General features: G+C 34.2%; 1 protein-coding gene across 1 annotated transcript in view; it reads right to left on the bottom strand.

Annotated features, from left to right (window-relative positions):
* The window catches only part of LOC118193205 (uncharacterized), a 343,543-nt gene extending 329,115 nt beyond the window's left edge, over positions 1-14,428 (bottom strand). The window contains exon 1 of the mRNA XM_085818627.1: positions 14,278-14,428. Within this exon, the coding sequence (XP_085674753.1) occupies positions 14,278-14,281 (4 nt within the window). The 5' untranslated portion in view covers positions 14,282-14,428. The remainder of the gene's footprint in view (positions 1-14,277) is intronic.
* Between the last annotated feature and the right edge of the window lie 438 nt (positions 14,429-14,866).

Genomic DNA, 14,866 nt, shown 5'->3' with positions numbered 1-14,866 from the left:
AACCTCGTTAAACTGTGAAGGATTTTATGTTCTACCAATGCGGGTAGCGTTTTTGCTTTTCTTTTCTTTTCTTTTTTTTTTTTTTTTTTATTTTCCCCTTTTTTGGCCTTTCTATTTTAAGAACATCGAAATCTTTTCATTTTTTATTTATTTATTTTTTTAAATTTTTGTTAGAAGCATTTTTAGCCGAATGTTTTGAAATATTTGAATTTTTCTGTCAGTATAATTAATAAAAATTCTTTCAATTGTCATGCATTACATACTTCCGCATCAGAATTTTTTTCTAATGAAAATCATGTATTCCCTAATAATTTTCCTGTTCCACGTTAGAATTGTTTTCAGAATGTCCAATCGTATGCAACAAATGGTGTCGGCAAGTGGCAAAACAAATGCAACAAATTTAAATGGCAAAATAATAAATCGAGTAAAACAAATGTTGTTAGCAAAATGGAGAAATACGGCAAATATAGTAAGCAAAACAGAGAATCGAATACAAAGAACTTAGTTGGAAAAATGGCGAATGGAATTTAACAAATGTGGTTATCAAAATGGCTCTTCAAATCGTATAAAAAAGGTAAAAGACAAAAATAAAAGAGGAAAATAATTAAACCGCATATACACTGTATTTAATACACAGAAACATACACAAGATTTCTCATACAGATGATCTAAATATCATCAATGTAGCGCTTTTGTATATTGAACGACAGAAAAAGATTTCATCCACGTAACTGCGACTATTTAGCAAAAAATAAGCGGGAAAAGACAAAAAAAAAAGTAAATTACATGATAAAATTAAAAATTTACTTATGCAATGTTTATAATTCAGTTTTTTAATCAAATTTAATTACTTAAAAATTTTAATAAATCTTTAGAAAAGCATTTTTTTAGTTTTTATGCGTTTTAGAAAATCCCTGTCTCTGCACATAGGAATCCTTTCTAATGAGCATAGAAATGAAATTCGTGACATCACGTTCGTCTTTCAAGATTTTTCTGTTGTATCCGATGATGTAAAATTACATTGAATTGACTAAAATTTATTTCTTGCAATTTTGATTTAAGACGCTGTCGGTTTTAGCAGTTCACGGCCATTATTGGCAGTTACAACTATTAGCAATCCATAGACCTTTTTTTTTCGGGGGGGGGCGTACGAAATCTCCATTGTGAAATTAAGTTAGCTATTCCAAATGATTTTCATTTGGAAAATGTTTTCTGGTCTATCTGTTAATGTAAAGATCGAAATTATGTAAATATTAATTTCATCTTTAAAATCAGTATACGTACAAAAATCTGTAAGAAAACCGCTTCAACATTAAATAAAATAACCTGTATTAGATTACAATAAACATCGAAATATACAATTGCCACTGTAATACTTAAAAAAAAGTTTGCTTCTATAGTAATGAATCAGAATTTGATTCAAAATTTAATCCAAACAAACAAACTAATAAAGAGAGAAAGGAATTCAAATAAAACCCCGCATAGAGGATTGAATAAATTTTAGTTTAATCGGTTATGTCACTTTAATTTTAGTGGTTAGGATATTGCCCTGCTACTTCAATTGCCGGTTAAAGCAAAGTTGTTTTTAAGGGGAATGTTGACGACTGGGAAATACTGAAAGTAACTATTCGTTACTTTTGAAGATTTTGTCTGAAAAGAAAACTAAAAAGACTGTGAAATAATCAACCGAGCGTACGAAAGAGTTGTAACAAAACAAAGAAGAAAAATAAATATCTTAATGCTAGGATTTGGCAGTTAAGGCACTCGGGTATAACGAGAGTGAAATTCAGTCTGAAATGGAAAGAATGCTACCAAAATTCTACTTCACAGCTTTTTTTTTTTCATTCTCGGTGACAAAAAGACAATAGACGTATAAGCTTAAAAAATTTACTTTAACCCAAAAAATCAGTCTACATTACTAAAGTGACAAATGAACTTCAGAAGAATCAGAAAAAAAGTAGCTATTAAATGTAAAAGTGTTTTTATATGTTTTATTTGATGAATTTTCAAGCAACTTCTTCATTGTTACAAAGCTGTGGGGTGTGCTACCAAAGCAAATTAGCATTTTCAATACAGCATGTTCTTCCTCTCCTTAAAAGGTAAATCGCCTTTATAAGCTTCGTTTTTTTTTTCCATGTGTAACGTGAATACGAGACAGTTTCCCTTAGTAAATTCTCCACGAAGCCATCTCTCCGCTAAGGCAGTGTGCCTTATTGTCTTTATCATATTCAAATAATCTAACCTTGTAACGCCTGGAGAGGGTTCTAACGAACTTTGTGCTGTCAATTACCATAAAACTAAGATTTTGAGGGATGCATTTTAACCTCCAGAATAGCTAGCCATCAAACTAAGACACAAAGAATTAAAGCGCATTAAGTAATTCTATTTCACCAACAGTGTTTGATTAAATTAAAATGTAAAAACTTACCGGCCAACTTGAACCTACTTTCAGCATAAAACTTTGTTTTACTAACAATATAAGGTGCATATAAATTAAACAATTGCATATAAATACGAAGCATATAAATAAAAGCATATAAATTAAACAATTTGAATCTAACCTATGCAGAGGCTACGAGATTACGCAGATCATGGCAGAATTTCGAGACACGGATCTTCCATTTGTTAGCTGGATGTATGAACCACTTACACCAGTAAAGCACATGCGAGGAAATGCAATAATTCTTTTAAAATGTTGTGCTTAGTATCGTAATATAATGTATCTTAAGGCGAGAAAATAATACTAAATTATAATTTAGGTTAAAAGTTTCCAACGGGGTCGTTTTCGACTCCTGGGCCTCGACGAAGTTTTAAAGGGGATGGATAATGTCATGGAGTCGACTGGGGGGGGGAGATAGCCGAATATCCTCCGATAATTGATGATCATAATCAAGATCTCCCTGATTGCAAGAAAGGAGTCATAAATACAAAGGGAAAATATGCTAAAATTATTATGTAAGAGGACTTTACTGCATTGAAGAGAGATGTTCAAACGTATGTGTAATTCAAAAACACGTGGGTGATTAACATGGAATACGATGTTCGAAATCGGATAACTTGAAATCCCTTCAACGCGCAGCCAAAATTCTTTTCGAAATAATTTTATTTCATCATTCTCTCTTTAGCTTAGGTAGTGCGAAAGTTCGACCGATTCGCAAAATGAATTCTAAACTTTAAACACCGAGGAGAGATATTTAATTCGTATAGAAATATAATAATAATAATGAAAGCTTGTTAAGCGACATTTTTGTAACCGAAGGGCGAAATTCTAAGCATTTTTTGAGAAAAATCTTACTTTTAAAATATATGGATGAAAGAAAAATGTTTGGAATCCTCGATATAGATCTTTACGAGTTTCGACATATAACGGTATGATTGCATAACAGCTAACTTTGGTTAAACGTTTATTCGAAGGAATGAAATAACAAAGCGAAAACGTATTATGAGTAATTCCGTTTCGCATATCGCAAAAGGTTACTTTCGAATACAAGATCCTATCGGCTAGTCTAACTGCATAGCACTGTTTTACTGTGAAGTAATATGTCTCTTGAATACATTTTTTGGGTGAACGACTACGCAAATAAAAATTAAGTATAAGTTATGGAGACACGAACAAATGACGGTAGAAAGATGTTTTTGCTAATATAATCACGTTTAGGCGACAGAAATCTCAGGAAAATAATAATACTTGCACTGTAACCGTAGCTGGAGCATGAAGCGCTTGTCACATAAACTTGACTGTCATAAGGATGACAAGTTCGGGCGAATTATCGAACGAATCTACCGTTGCCATCAAATTTAACCACTCTTTTGCAAAAGGGTAGGGGGAGGAGTAAATTTCTGCTTTCTGAAGCGGGGAAAGTTACGGAAATTATTGCGGAAGTTCTGCAGACTAAAGGTAAGGATCAGCTATGCGTAAACGGTTAGGAATTAAAGAGATTTTTTTTTTTTCTGTTTTTACGGATTCCTAGTTTCCAAGAGGAATTTAAAAGAACCGTAGACCTTGCACAGAAAGGCATAAATCTTTTTGATTGTGCACGAAGAGCTATCTTCGTCGACACTTATGGTTGGTTATTGGCATTTGCAATGAAGATTTGCTATCTTGCTCTTCTTGGGGAAATTTTTGGAAGAACGAAGGTTCAAGGCCTCGAAGATTTAGTCACAGGTGGAGTTATTCGAACTTCGACGTGTTTGAAAAACTCCAAACGAAGTTTGGGAAGCTTCAAGAATTTTACAGTCATGTTCATGTCAGTGGATTCAGATTTTTAACGTCGCACAAGAGGATTTATTAAGCTTTTTATGCTCTCGCTGGGCTCGCAGTTAACCAATTTACTCTTGGACACACACCTGCTAATACGCTTTCCTTTAATCTTTTTTATGGTATTATTAAACATCGCTTCTAAGCACTTACACCACACAAAATTCAGCAGTAAATCCACAAAACTTTTAAAAGCAGAATTCTCGATTATCAATATTTATCGAGGAATTCTCTATAAAATCTTAAAAATAGTTTACTGAAATATCTTTCATATTATAAAATCTCAGCTGGGTAAATTGGCAAATTAAAATTCAGATTTAATTTTGAAATCTTGCTTTTTTGAAATTTGGAATTCTACATCATTCTTCGATGAAATAAAGGTTTGAAACTAATATACATTATTTTTTTTTGAAAACGTAAAACAAAAGGGCCATTTTGTTTAACAATTGATCATTTAAATTAAAAATAATAAACAAAAATGCCATCTCTTAAACAATTGCAGCTGAAGTTAAATAGCCCTAAATGAGCTCGATTACACGCCTCCATTACCTTGAACTTTGACTCTCGTCAAGCAGCCAAATGGAATTAAGATCTACGGAGAAGAAAGTATGTTCTAACTGCAACTGTCAAAGGATTTAATTACGATTCAAGAAGAAAATTTTAACAAGCAGGGCTTAAGCGAAAAACACCCGCTTAAAAGGTAGTAATTTGCTCTCTCAAATGAATCACGGTGATAATTTTAGATAACACTTAAACACAAAAAGAAAGGTTCAAGTAAGCCATTTGAAGTAAAAAATAAACAGTAAGTAATGTCTTGCCGCGAACAGGTTACGGTTTTACGTCGGTATAGGAAAAGAAAATGAACTGTTCTAAACCGAGGTAAACCGCTTTGGTTTCGGTAGAATTAGGTTGTTGAAGTAAGAATAAAATTTTCCGTGCAAAAGGTTCAAGTGTATGTAGGTATAAATGTTGCAAAACATAATTGCGTCAAATTCGGAATAATGATTTTGATTGATTGAGCGTATGTATGCAATATTACTGCGGCTAAAATATGTACACAGTAATACCTTAGCATACGTCCGCCTCGAAATAGTCCAGTTTGGCATATGTCCTGTTTGGACGCGAAAAGTTTTGTTTGGTATACAATATTTCTTTGGAATACGACCTGAGTTCGATGAGTCACGCCTGCATGTACTATCCCTGTTTACGTCTTTCGAGGCAATGTTATGACTGCCCATGAACATCAGTGTGCATAAGCTAATGAGAGAGTCAAGCAACGAATAAAATAGTTAGAATCATTATGGAGGTGAAAAAAGAGTTTGTTGAAAAGTATGAGATGTATCTGGGACATAGCTACTGCATACCGTCAACCGAGAACGATGATGTCTATGGTTGTGAAAAATAAAGACGCTATTGAATCGGCTATCGTTACGAAGGGGATGAAATCGATAAGATTACCACTGTTTAATTACAATAAATACAATAAGGTTTTTAATAAGACTGGATCAGTTATGCTCCTTTTATTTCTTACTGGTTCCAAGGATCTGAAACGGATTAATGATGTATACCGATTTATCACTATATTTTGTAACTGTAATTTGAGTTTTATTTTTGATTCAAATGCATGTTTTTTTTATCTCTAACTACTTCCCTCTGGGAAGATTTTAAGCTCAGAGCTCCAAACGACATCGGACTGCTGAAATTGCAAAGCAAATAATTTGATATCAGCTTCATTTAACTAACCGATGCTAACAAATCATTGTGTGGATAAGACCTTTAAGCACTGGTAGTTAGACCTGGGTTCGAATTTAGAGGAAATCATTGCTTTTATATATTTTTGAAAATTTTCTCCATGTGTAACTTCCTCCGTGTCCATCTCAAGTAAATATAAAACAGTTTACGTCAGAAAGTCATTCATTAAAGCATTCTTCCCTTTCGAAGTGATAATCTTCGCTTGGTTTACAGCAGCTTTTATTAAGCTGCATAGCAGAACACGTTTAGCCTATAAATGTTAATTTTTTTTTTAATAAGATGGCTTATAAAACTTTTTCTTTGTCTTTTTATTATTGACGTATTTCTGTGTTAACTTTATTTATTAAGTATCATATTCTTTACCCTTAAGCCAAATAAAGTTCTATTCAACAGCAAAATCACAAAATATTTAGAAACAGCATATCTTCAGAATTTCCGACAGATAGTCTCGTGCACTACAGATAAAAATGTTTTATTGCGTACAATGTAGCCAATGCTCGTTTTCGGATCGTTGAGTTTGTTAATCAAAAATTCATTAAAGTTTTATAAAATATGAAACAAATAATAAAATATATAACATCATTCTATGAAAATATTGAATATTTTTAATCAGACGGATCATGAATTAAATGCATTTTCATTATTTTAAACCAATCCGATTGAAAAGTATATAACAAATATTCTTAAAAACTGCATTTGTTGCTTTCAACTAGCTTAGTTTGTTAATATACAACAGAGAGATTCACTTTGAAAGGCATTTACATTTTGCCGAATGGCAACAGACTAGAAAGAAAAGTGAAACGACGCGTTTATAGTGATTCGACTATTGCCCCTTTTGGGCTCTCTCTGTATCTATCACTCCCGATATATATACATATATACGAGGGCCATCCAGGAAGTAGATTACGTTTCCGTCTGTGTCCGCTAGGGGCGGGGCTAGCGCGGCCATCTTGGGGTCAGAGCGTTGCGCAGCTCAGTCTGCATCTAGCCGTGCTAGTGAGAGGTTCGTGCTGTGCTCCGTTCAGATACTGTGACGGTTTGAAATGTCTGCGTTAATTGAAAATCCCGCGAGCTGCGAGGTGCGCTCAGTAATAAGGTTTCTGACTGCAAAAAACTGTAAACCGATAGAAATCTATCGGCAGCTTCGTGAAGTGTATGGGGACAACATTATCACTGAAGGTGGAGTGCGTCAGTGGGTCATAAGATTTCAAAATGGCCGAACCAATGTTCACGACGAAGATCGAAGTGGGAGACCCAGCATAGTGACCGCCGAACTTCTCGAAAAAGTCGATGCTAAAGTCCGTGAAAATCGAAATTTCACAATAACGGAACTTTCTTTGAGACCTGGCACCGAGCGACTTCCACCTATTCCCAGCAATGAAGAAGTGGCTGGCTATGCAGCGTTTTGATGACGACGCACAGCTGCAAGAAGAGGTAACGAAGTGGTTGAAGGCGCAGGCGGCCGAATTTTTCGACGAAGGAATTTCCAAGCTCGTACATCGCTACGATAAATGCCTTAATTTGTATGGTGACTATGTAGAAAAGTAGTATTTGAGTGTGGCTTTCATCTGTATATAATAAAATTTGTTTCCTATACTTTGTTTATTTTTTTATTCCAAAACGTAATCTACTTTCTGGATAGCCCTCGTATATATATATATAAAACAAAGAAAGAAATTAAAAAAGAAAGAAAAGCTCACACAAGAAATCGATATTCCAAAGAAAATACTCGTACCAAATATGAATGTATATTTGTATGAGAAATTGTAATCAGAGTTGTCTTGATGAACCTCATAAAAACACTGTCAATGAATTTCGATTAAATCAAGAATCCCGAAACAAAATCTTGTATGGAATCGTTGTTGCAAAAAAGTTCTTCCACGAAACTGAAAGCAGTAATAGTGATATTCCTAGAAATCGTGCACTGTCTTAAGAAAATATTTCTGCCGAATTCGAAAAGTTTATATTCAAGGTGAAAGAAATTATTTTACCAAATACAGAAACCTTCAATAAAGTTAACTAACCCGGCATCTTATATCAATGTAAATTTTGTATCAAAGCGGAAAATATTAACAGTGAGAGAAATTCAAAATAAATCTTGGACCCAATCGATGTTCAACAGAAAACTCTCGTAGCACTGACATACTAATAAATATTTTAAGTAACCGGTCTTAAACAGCAAACCAGGAAAACCTTTCTTACATCACATTGGCCGAAACAGTTTCGAATTTGATTCTACGTTCCCAGTCATTATCTTATGCTCATTAACCTTCCTAAGCGCATTCGTCTACAAATAAAAGAACTTAGATCCATAGAATACTGTTTACAAAAGAACGTCTTGGAGATACATGCTTTCAGTCTTTTTCTTCCAACAGACGACGGAATTCGCCTTTTTCAACAACTCAGTTCATCTCATTCAGCTGTAGAATTCTACAGATGTTTTAAGTGACGCATCGATACTCCTCAAGGACGTATTGTAACCAATATTTAACCAACAAGGCTCTACCGAAAAGATCCACCCCTTTTGAACAGCAAGGTCAGTCATCAGACCAACAATGTAGTCATTGGTGCGTTGCAGATGACGACCGTCGATGTTTATTAAAAGGATGCATGGCGGGAAGAAGGGGGAAGAAATATGGGCGGGGATGGAGTAATAACTGTTTTTTGACGCCTACGGGACCTGCAGGAAGTGAGTGCCTCCCAAAGGAAGCGCGTCTAGCAATTCCACCTGCCCCCAACTAAAACGGATGGCCTCTTCATTTGTTAAGTCCCCCTTTTTGATTTGTCTCGTTTCGTCTTGCAATTAGGTAATAGGCCAGAATTTCAGTGGCCTATTTGTCTGTCGTTTATAAGTACCACAACAAGAAAAAATAATCATAGCTACTCTATGATAGGTATTCTTAACCATTTCTGGTCAATGAAAGCTTAAATGACATAGTCTACAGATACAACAATTTGGGTTTGAATTATTATTATCTATTCATCTATAGCAGTAGCCTCTTAACTTGTTTTGTCCCTTTCACTCTTTTCATCATTGCTCAAAGATCATTCTTCCTCTTTTCCAAAATTCGAAAAATACATACATATTTCAAGAGACAAGAGAAACAAGCCAAAGTAAAACATTAAATTGAGCCAGAGTAAAACATTAAATTGGGACACAAGCCAAAGTAAAACATTCAATTGGGCCAAAGTAAAACAAAACTTGGTGTTTGGAGCAGATATGAATGAAAACTTTGCCGATTTCGAGAGCGAACAGGTATAAGTCCCATTCCATCAGGAGCAAAGAAATTCTGCATGTGTTTATTCAGCAGAATAAATAACGTTGTATATATCAGTACACGTCATAAATATATACATATTCACATATATATACATACATACATACATATATATATATATATATATATATATGCAATACGATGGATAATGCATGATTTAACTATACAGGGAGCATCGGTATGAAATATTTTCTCTGACATGTTAAAGTTTTTAAGGAACACGTAGTTCCATCTTATTCATTAAAGACGCTTCTGCAGGACTTCAGTGATCTATTTGCATTTTACTCAACATAAATCGAGCAGTGTCATACAATAAATGACTCAAAGCAAGTGTGCTGGAGAGCGGGTAAAACTGCCGATTAATGGAACTTCGAGCCAAGTTCTAATTCCGGCGAGTGAGCTGACTGCAAGGATGTTTTCGACGTTTTTAACTATGTGTAGCGTCAATACGAGCTAGTTTACTTTAGAAAATCTTCCACGAAAGCATCCTTCAGGTGCATAATACTAATGTCATAACTAAATAATCGCCGTCCAACCGGTATAGTGGTTGGCGTCGCTGATTGCCGTACCGAAGGGCCCGGGTTCGAATCCCAGAGAAGGCATGGATGTTTGAAAATGTATGGTGTCGGTGCGGCATGGCGGCGCTCTAAATATGCGGCGAGCCGAAAGTCCTCTCAGCCGTCCTCCCGGGGGTGCTCTCCATCAAAATTGGCGGTGGAAATGAGCAGAATCGCACTATCACCTGAATGGTGCTCAAGGCTGTTGCCAACGGTTATTATTTGTGTAATGATTATCCGATTTGCCAATTATGCGTACGCGAAGAAGTGGAGGCAATAACTGAAGATATATGTTAAAAAACTAATAATGTAAAATGCTTTGAAAATTTCGATCGGGAAAACGTCGAGGAATGGGTTCGATGACGATTAGACCGAGTCATGCTTTCAATGCATTAACGATGGGTATATCAATTCAAATGTCACAAAAACAGAAAACGCGGATAGTGATACAGAAAATACTAGGGAAGAAGACACTGACAATTGCATTGGTCCTGAAAGAGCAGTAACTTCCGTTGTAGCCGTTTTGAAATTCGTTGGCCAAAGGATATTCGAATACGATGATAAAATGGCACTTCAAAAACATGTAGTAAAATTTTACAAATATTTTAATGTTTTCAAAAGCAAAATCACTGATTTTTTAAGAAATAAACACATACATAATGCATGAACATTGACAATTTGGATGATCTGTGTTTTTCAATTATCCACGATCTACTCCTCTGGCATTAGCCCGAGTGATTAAGAGTACACTCTACTTTGGCTAGAATGCCCGGTAATGAATAGGTTTAAAGAAAAACGGTTGGATATGCTTCCGTTTTTAAATTTATTGAAACGTCTGAATATCATTCTTGACTATAAATTCGCTATATGCTTGACTATAATACTAGTTAAGCAAAATTCATTATACTGGCTCACAGACACATATAGACATCGATAAAACTTCTTTTGCATTGAATCTGAATTCTTAAGCCGCAGCAGCTATGAAATTGCTTTTATAGCTTTAAAATCGTTTAGTTAGTAATAGACAGATTCAATCCGAAGGAAAAATTCAATATCTTACGCTATAAGGTTATACTTGATCTCTCTGGTGCTGGAACTTTAATCATACAGCCTTACTAGACAGATAGGAATTATCTCTGCGTCTAAAATAGCATGAAAAGACTTACAAAGGTCTTTAAAAATATTTTATTAAACTGTTAAGAAAAAAGGGCACGGCTCTTGCTATAGATAACCATTGCTTATGGCAAGGCAAATTAAATGAGAATAGTTAAATTAATATAAACGTTGATCGGCAGTCTACTAATACTAATCTATCAGCTGGCTCAATTAATCTAACGGCGCGTACGCGTAAATTTAAAGTATCGGCAGCTAGAGCAATGCAAAGCCGAGACTGCATTTAGCTAGAGCTGGCTGATATCTAAACTCGCAGAGCAAGTGCCGGAAACTCTCTCTCTCTCTCTCAAGATCCCAAAACTTCAGCTTAAATACATTGCAAACAAATGTATATTCTGGTGAGGAATACGGGAAGACGTTAAAATAAAAATCATATTCGTAGCAACTGTACTAGGCAGACGTAGTTACTAGACGAATAGAGCTTGAGACTAACATAGAAAAGTTCTATTATCTTTTGTCTATTTGAAAAATGAAAAAATATAAAACGTCATTCTATAAAAATATTAAATGCTTCTAGTTGCATTTTTATTGAAATCGATTCCATTCAAATTTAAAAAAAGAACACTCTTAAAAACTGCATCTATTGCTTTAAAATAGCTTAGTTTGTTAATCTACAACACACAGATTTAGTATGAAAGACTTCGGCAATTTTACTTTTGCCGAGTGGCAACAGACTCGAATAAAATGCGAAACAATGCAAAACTGTGTTTCGAGACTAATAGCTCTTTTGAGCTAAAAACAGAAAAAGAAGAAAAAATTCGATTTTAAAACTAAATTCTTTAACGTAATAACTCTAAACACACTTTTTTTTGTCATGTTGACTTTTATTCTTAAACGGTTGAAAGAAAATGCGATATGCATTAACCGCTTCTCTGAATAATATATTCGTTTTTTAGATACAAAAATTAATTTTTAAGTCATTTCTATTTCTAAAACAACGCATATATAGATTGAAAAACTTACAATCATCGAAATACTTTTGATTTCTAAAGTCCGAGATTTAATAATAAATCTTGTTTTTAATTACATTTAAATTTATATCGAAATGAAAACTCTTTTTACAGTATCTTAAAACAGGTATGCTTAACTGGTATAGTAGTTTGAAAAGTTATAAACTGGTTAAAAATTTAAACATATTATTTGCGAGGTTTTAACGGATTAATATTGGAAATTGAAATATTGACCATTTCAATCTTTATTTTTATTACTATTTATGTATATTATACGAAGTTCTATGTCATTTAAGATTAAATAAAGCATTTTTCAGCTTTAAACATGATAATATTTCCGCTTTGCATATTCGCTTTTGGACAGATGGCGTTAGTTAAAAATCACCGAAAGCGTTAACTGTGGATGCCTTTCTTGCGAATCTTCAGAATTTCTATTTCAGAAGAGTTCTTCAGTTACTTAAATTTACAAATATAAATATTTTTTTATATTTTACATTTTTTTTTTATATCCTCAAGTCGAAACAGTAGCTTTTTTTCCGTGGAAATCGTACAGAGTGAAGAAACATAAAAGTGAGAGAGAAAACGTAACTTTTCGATTATCCGCAGAACGTTTGATGAAAAGGATTCCTTGCTGTTTTGAAGAGTATTTTTTCTCATCGGTTAATGTCATCATTCGGTTAATGTTATCCGAATAACAGTGGAAAAGCGTGATTACTTTAAGCGGCGATTGGTGCATTTTTTAACAAAAGGCTAAATACGTAATCCTTAAAATACGTAAAATACTATTACTTAGTTAACGTAAATTTTTCCCTTCGATAAATTTTGTAGTTTATTTACAAATGAGAAATATGAGGTGGAAAAGCATTAGAAAAAGTTAACAAAAGGAACGTGAGCCTTTTTTCTTTTTGCGTTTTTAAAAACGTTAACATGCTTTTCCATGAGACATAAATAGCGTGACTGAAGAAATGCCTTTTTTATCTTTAAATAATCTTTAATTTTTTTATCTTTAAATAAAATAAAATAAAGATTTTGTAACGCTTTAATAATTTCTAATTTTTAAAGTACAATTAATTTCGAAAATTCTTTTTTTGAGAATTATAATATACAGTGTTGTTCTTCACCATAAGAATATGCGGCGGAAAAAATCTCAAATTAACATTCTGTTTATTGAATTTGCTACATTATATTTATTAAGAATATATATTAAGAACATTAACGTCTTAATTTTAGGGTCTAAAAATTTTCTAACCCTTTCCTAAATATTTATATAAAATCTCTATTAAATGTTTTTTGAGTATTAGTCAGAAGTCCCTTGCCAGCTCCCAGCACAAGAAGAGGAAAAAAGTAAATTAAAAAATGTGTAAAGATGTGTAATTCAGCATTTTTCTTTTATTTCTGTTTTCAAAGTCTGTATTTATTATTACTAAAGTCATTTCTAAAGTTCTAACATTTTTGAAGTCTAATTTCTTTCTGTTAGTTCTAAATTTCATATATGAGAACCACTGTGCGTAAGTCTTTCTCTCAATGTATGATTGTAAGAATATTTATGGATCTTAATTAATTTATTAATTTTTGACTACCAAAATTTCTTGACTACTTCAGCTACAATTTTTGAGATCTCGATTACGGAATTGATGGCAGTGCAAGTTTTTATTAAATTCCCTTCCAAGCCGTAATTAAATATTTACCGAATCCCCAAATTAGATATTAAATAATGTCTCAATGTCTTCTTTCGTAAAAAGAAATACTTTTCAATGTCTACCTCTCCCAAAAGATGTTATGATTCAAGAGATATTTAAAAGCCCTGTTCGTAAAATATTTAGAATTCTAAAAAGTAAATAGTAATAAATATATAAAATATCTTACTATAAAATGACGAACTGAATGGAAGATGCATCACAACATCAGCAGTCGCGTTGTCCACACAGATCTGCCACCAAAATGCACTGATGAAACAGAATCCATTTGACGAGAGGTAAGGGGACGTTTCTTTAAAAGCAGTTTCAAATATTTTTTGCAGTAATAAATCAATCCACAGAAGAATGAATTAATTACAAAAAAAAAATATCCAAAGCATTTAGTACGTTAGAAACAAACCACAAGAGTAACTAAAATCTGGAGGCGGAGCTTGAGTCGGTCGCTAATTGGGCAGATAGAGTTAATTCGAAACTAGCCGTATGCGAAACTTGTTGCAAGTAGGTTAAACCACTCACTCCTGGTACATTCCAACACGGCTTGTCAAAAATCCCATACCTCTGTTATGGCCAACGTAACTGCCGATGTTGAGATCGATCTTAAAGGGTGCTTACCCATCGCAATGACGGCATGAGCAAAGTTTTGATGAGTTCTAAATGTTCCCAGCGCACAAGCACACACACAACAGTCCAAAGATGTTCAACGGTGGGGAGATGTTTTCGGTACGCAAGACGTACAACAACCACCTTCTTCTCCTCGCCGTGTCGGTTCTTTGAGTGAGAGACCTTCTGCAGGTAGACTTTCTTCTTACCTGGCGGGTTCGACGTCACCGAGTCACGTGGTTTTCTATACCTGCCAGGTAGGGAAGCTCATTGGCTGTCGGATGGAGGTAGCCATCTTGCCGAAATTGGAGGATCTCTGGCCATGTATGTCTTAGGCGGACGGTTGTACAGAGGTGCTCGTCCAGCCGGGAAGGAACAACGACTCCTGATTCAGCGAATTTAAATTTGCCTAGATGGTTACATGCGTGAGCGCGCGGTCGCTCCGCAGGCGCTCGACGCTTACGCAAAGCTCACGCATCGCGTATGATATCGGTGACGTCATTTCACATGAAACGGAGATATTAACATTATGTTCTATTAATTTCCGATCATTCATTGCAGTTGAATGTCCAAAATCTCTTGATCCTGAACTCCAGAAAGA

Source organism: Stegodyphus dumicola, chromosome 1, assembly GCF_044657685.1.
Source record: "Stegodyphus dumicola isolate Sdum_Otavi_A_Nest chromosome 1, ASM4465768v1".
In the NCBI taxonomy this organism is placed as follows: domain Eukaryota; kingdom Metazoa; phylum Arthropoda; class Arachnida; order Araneae; family Eresidae; genus Stegodyphus; species Stegodyphus dumicola.
The sequence above is the reverse complement of the archived record's forward strand: the minus strand, read 5'-3'. Positions and strand labels throughout refer to the sequence as shown.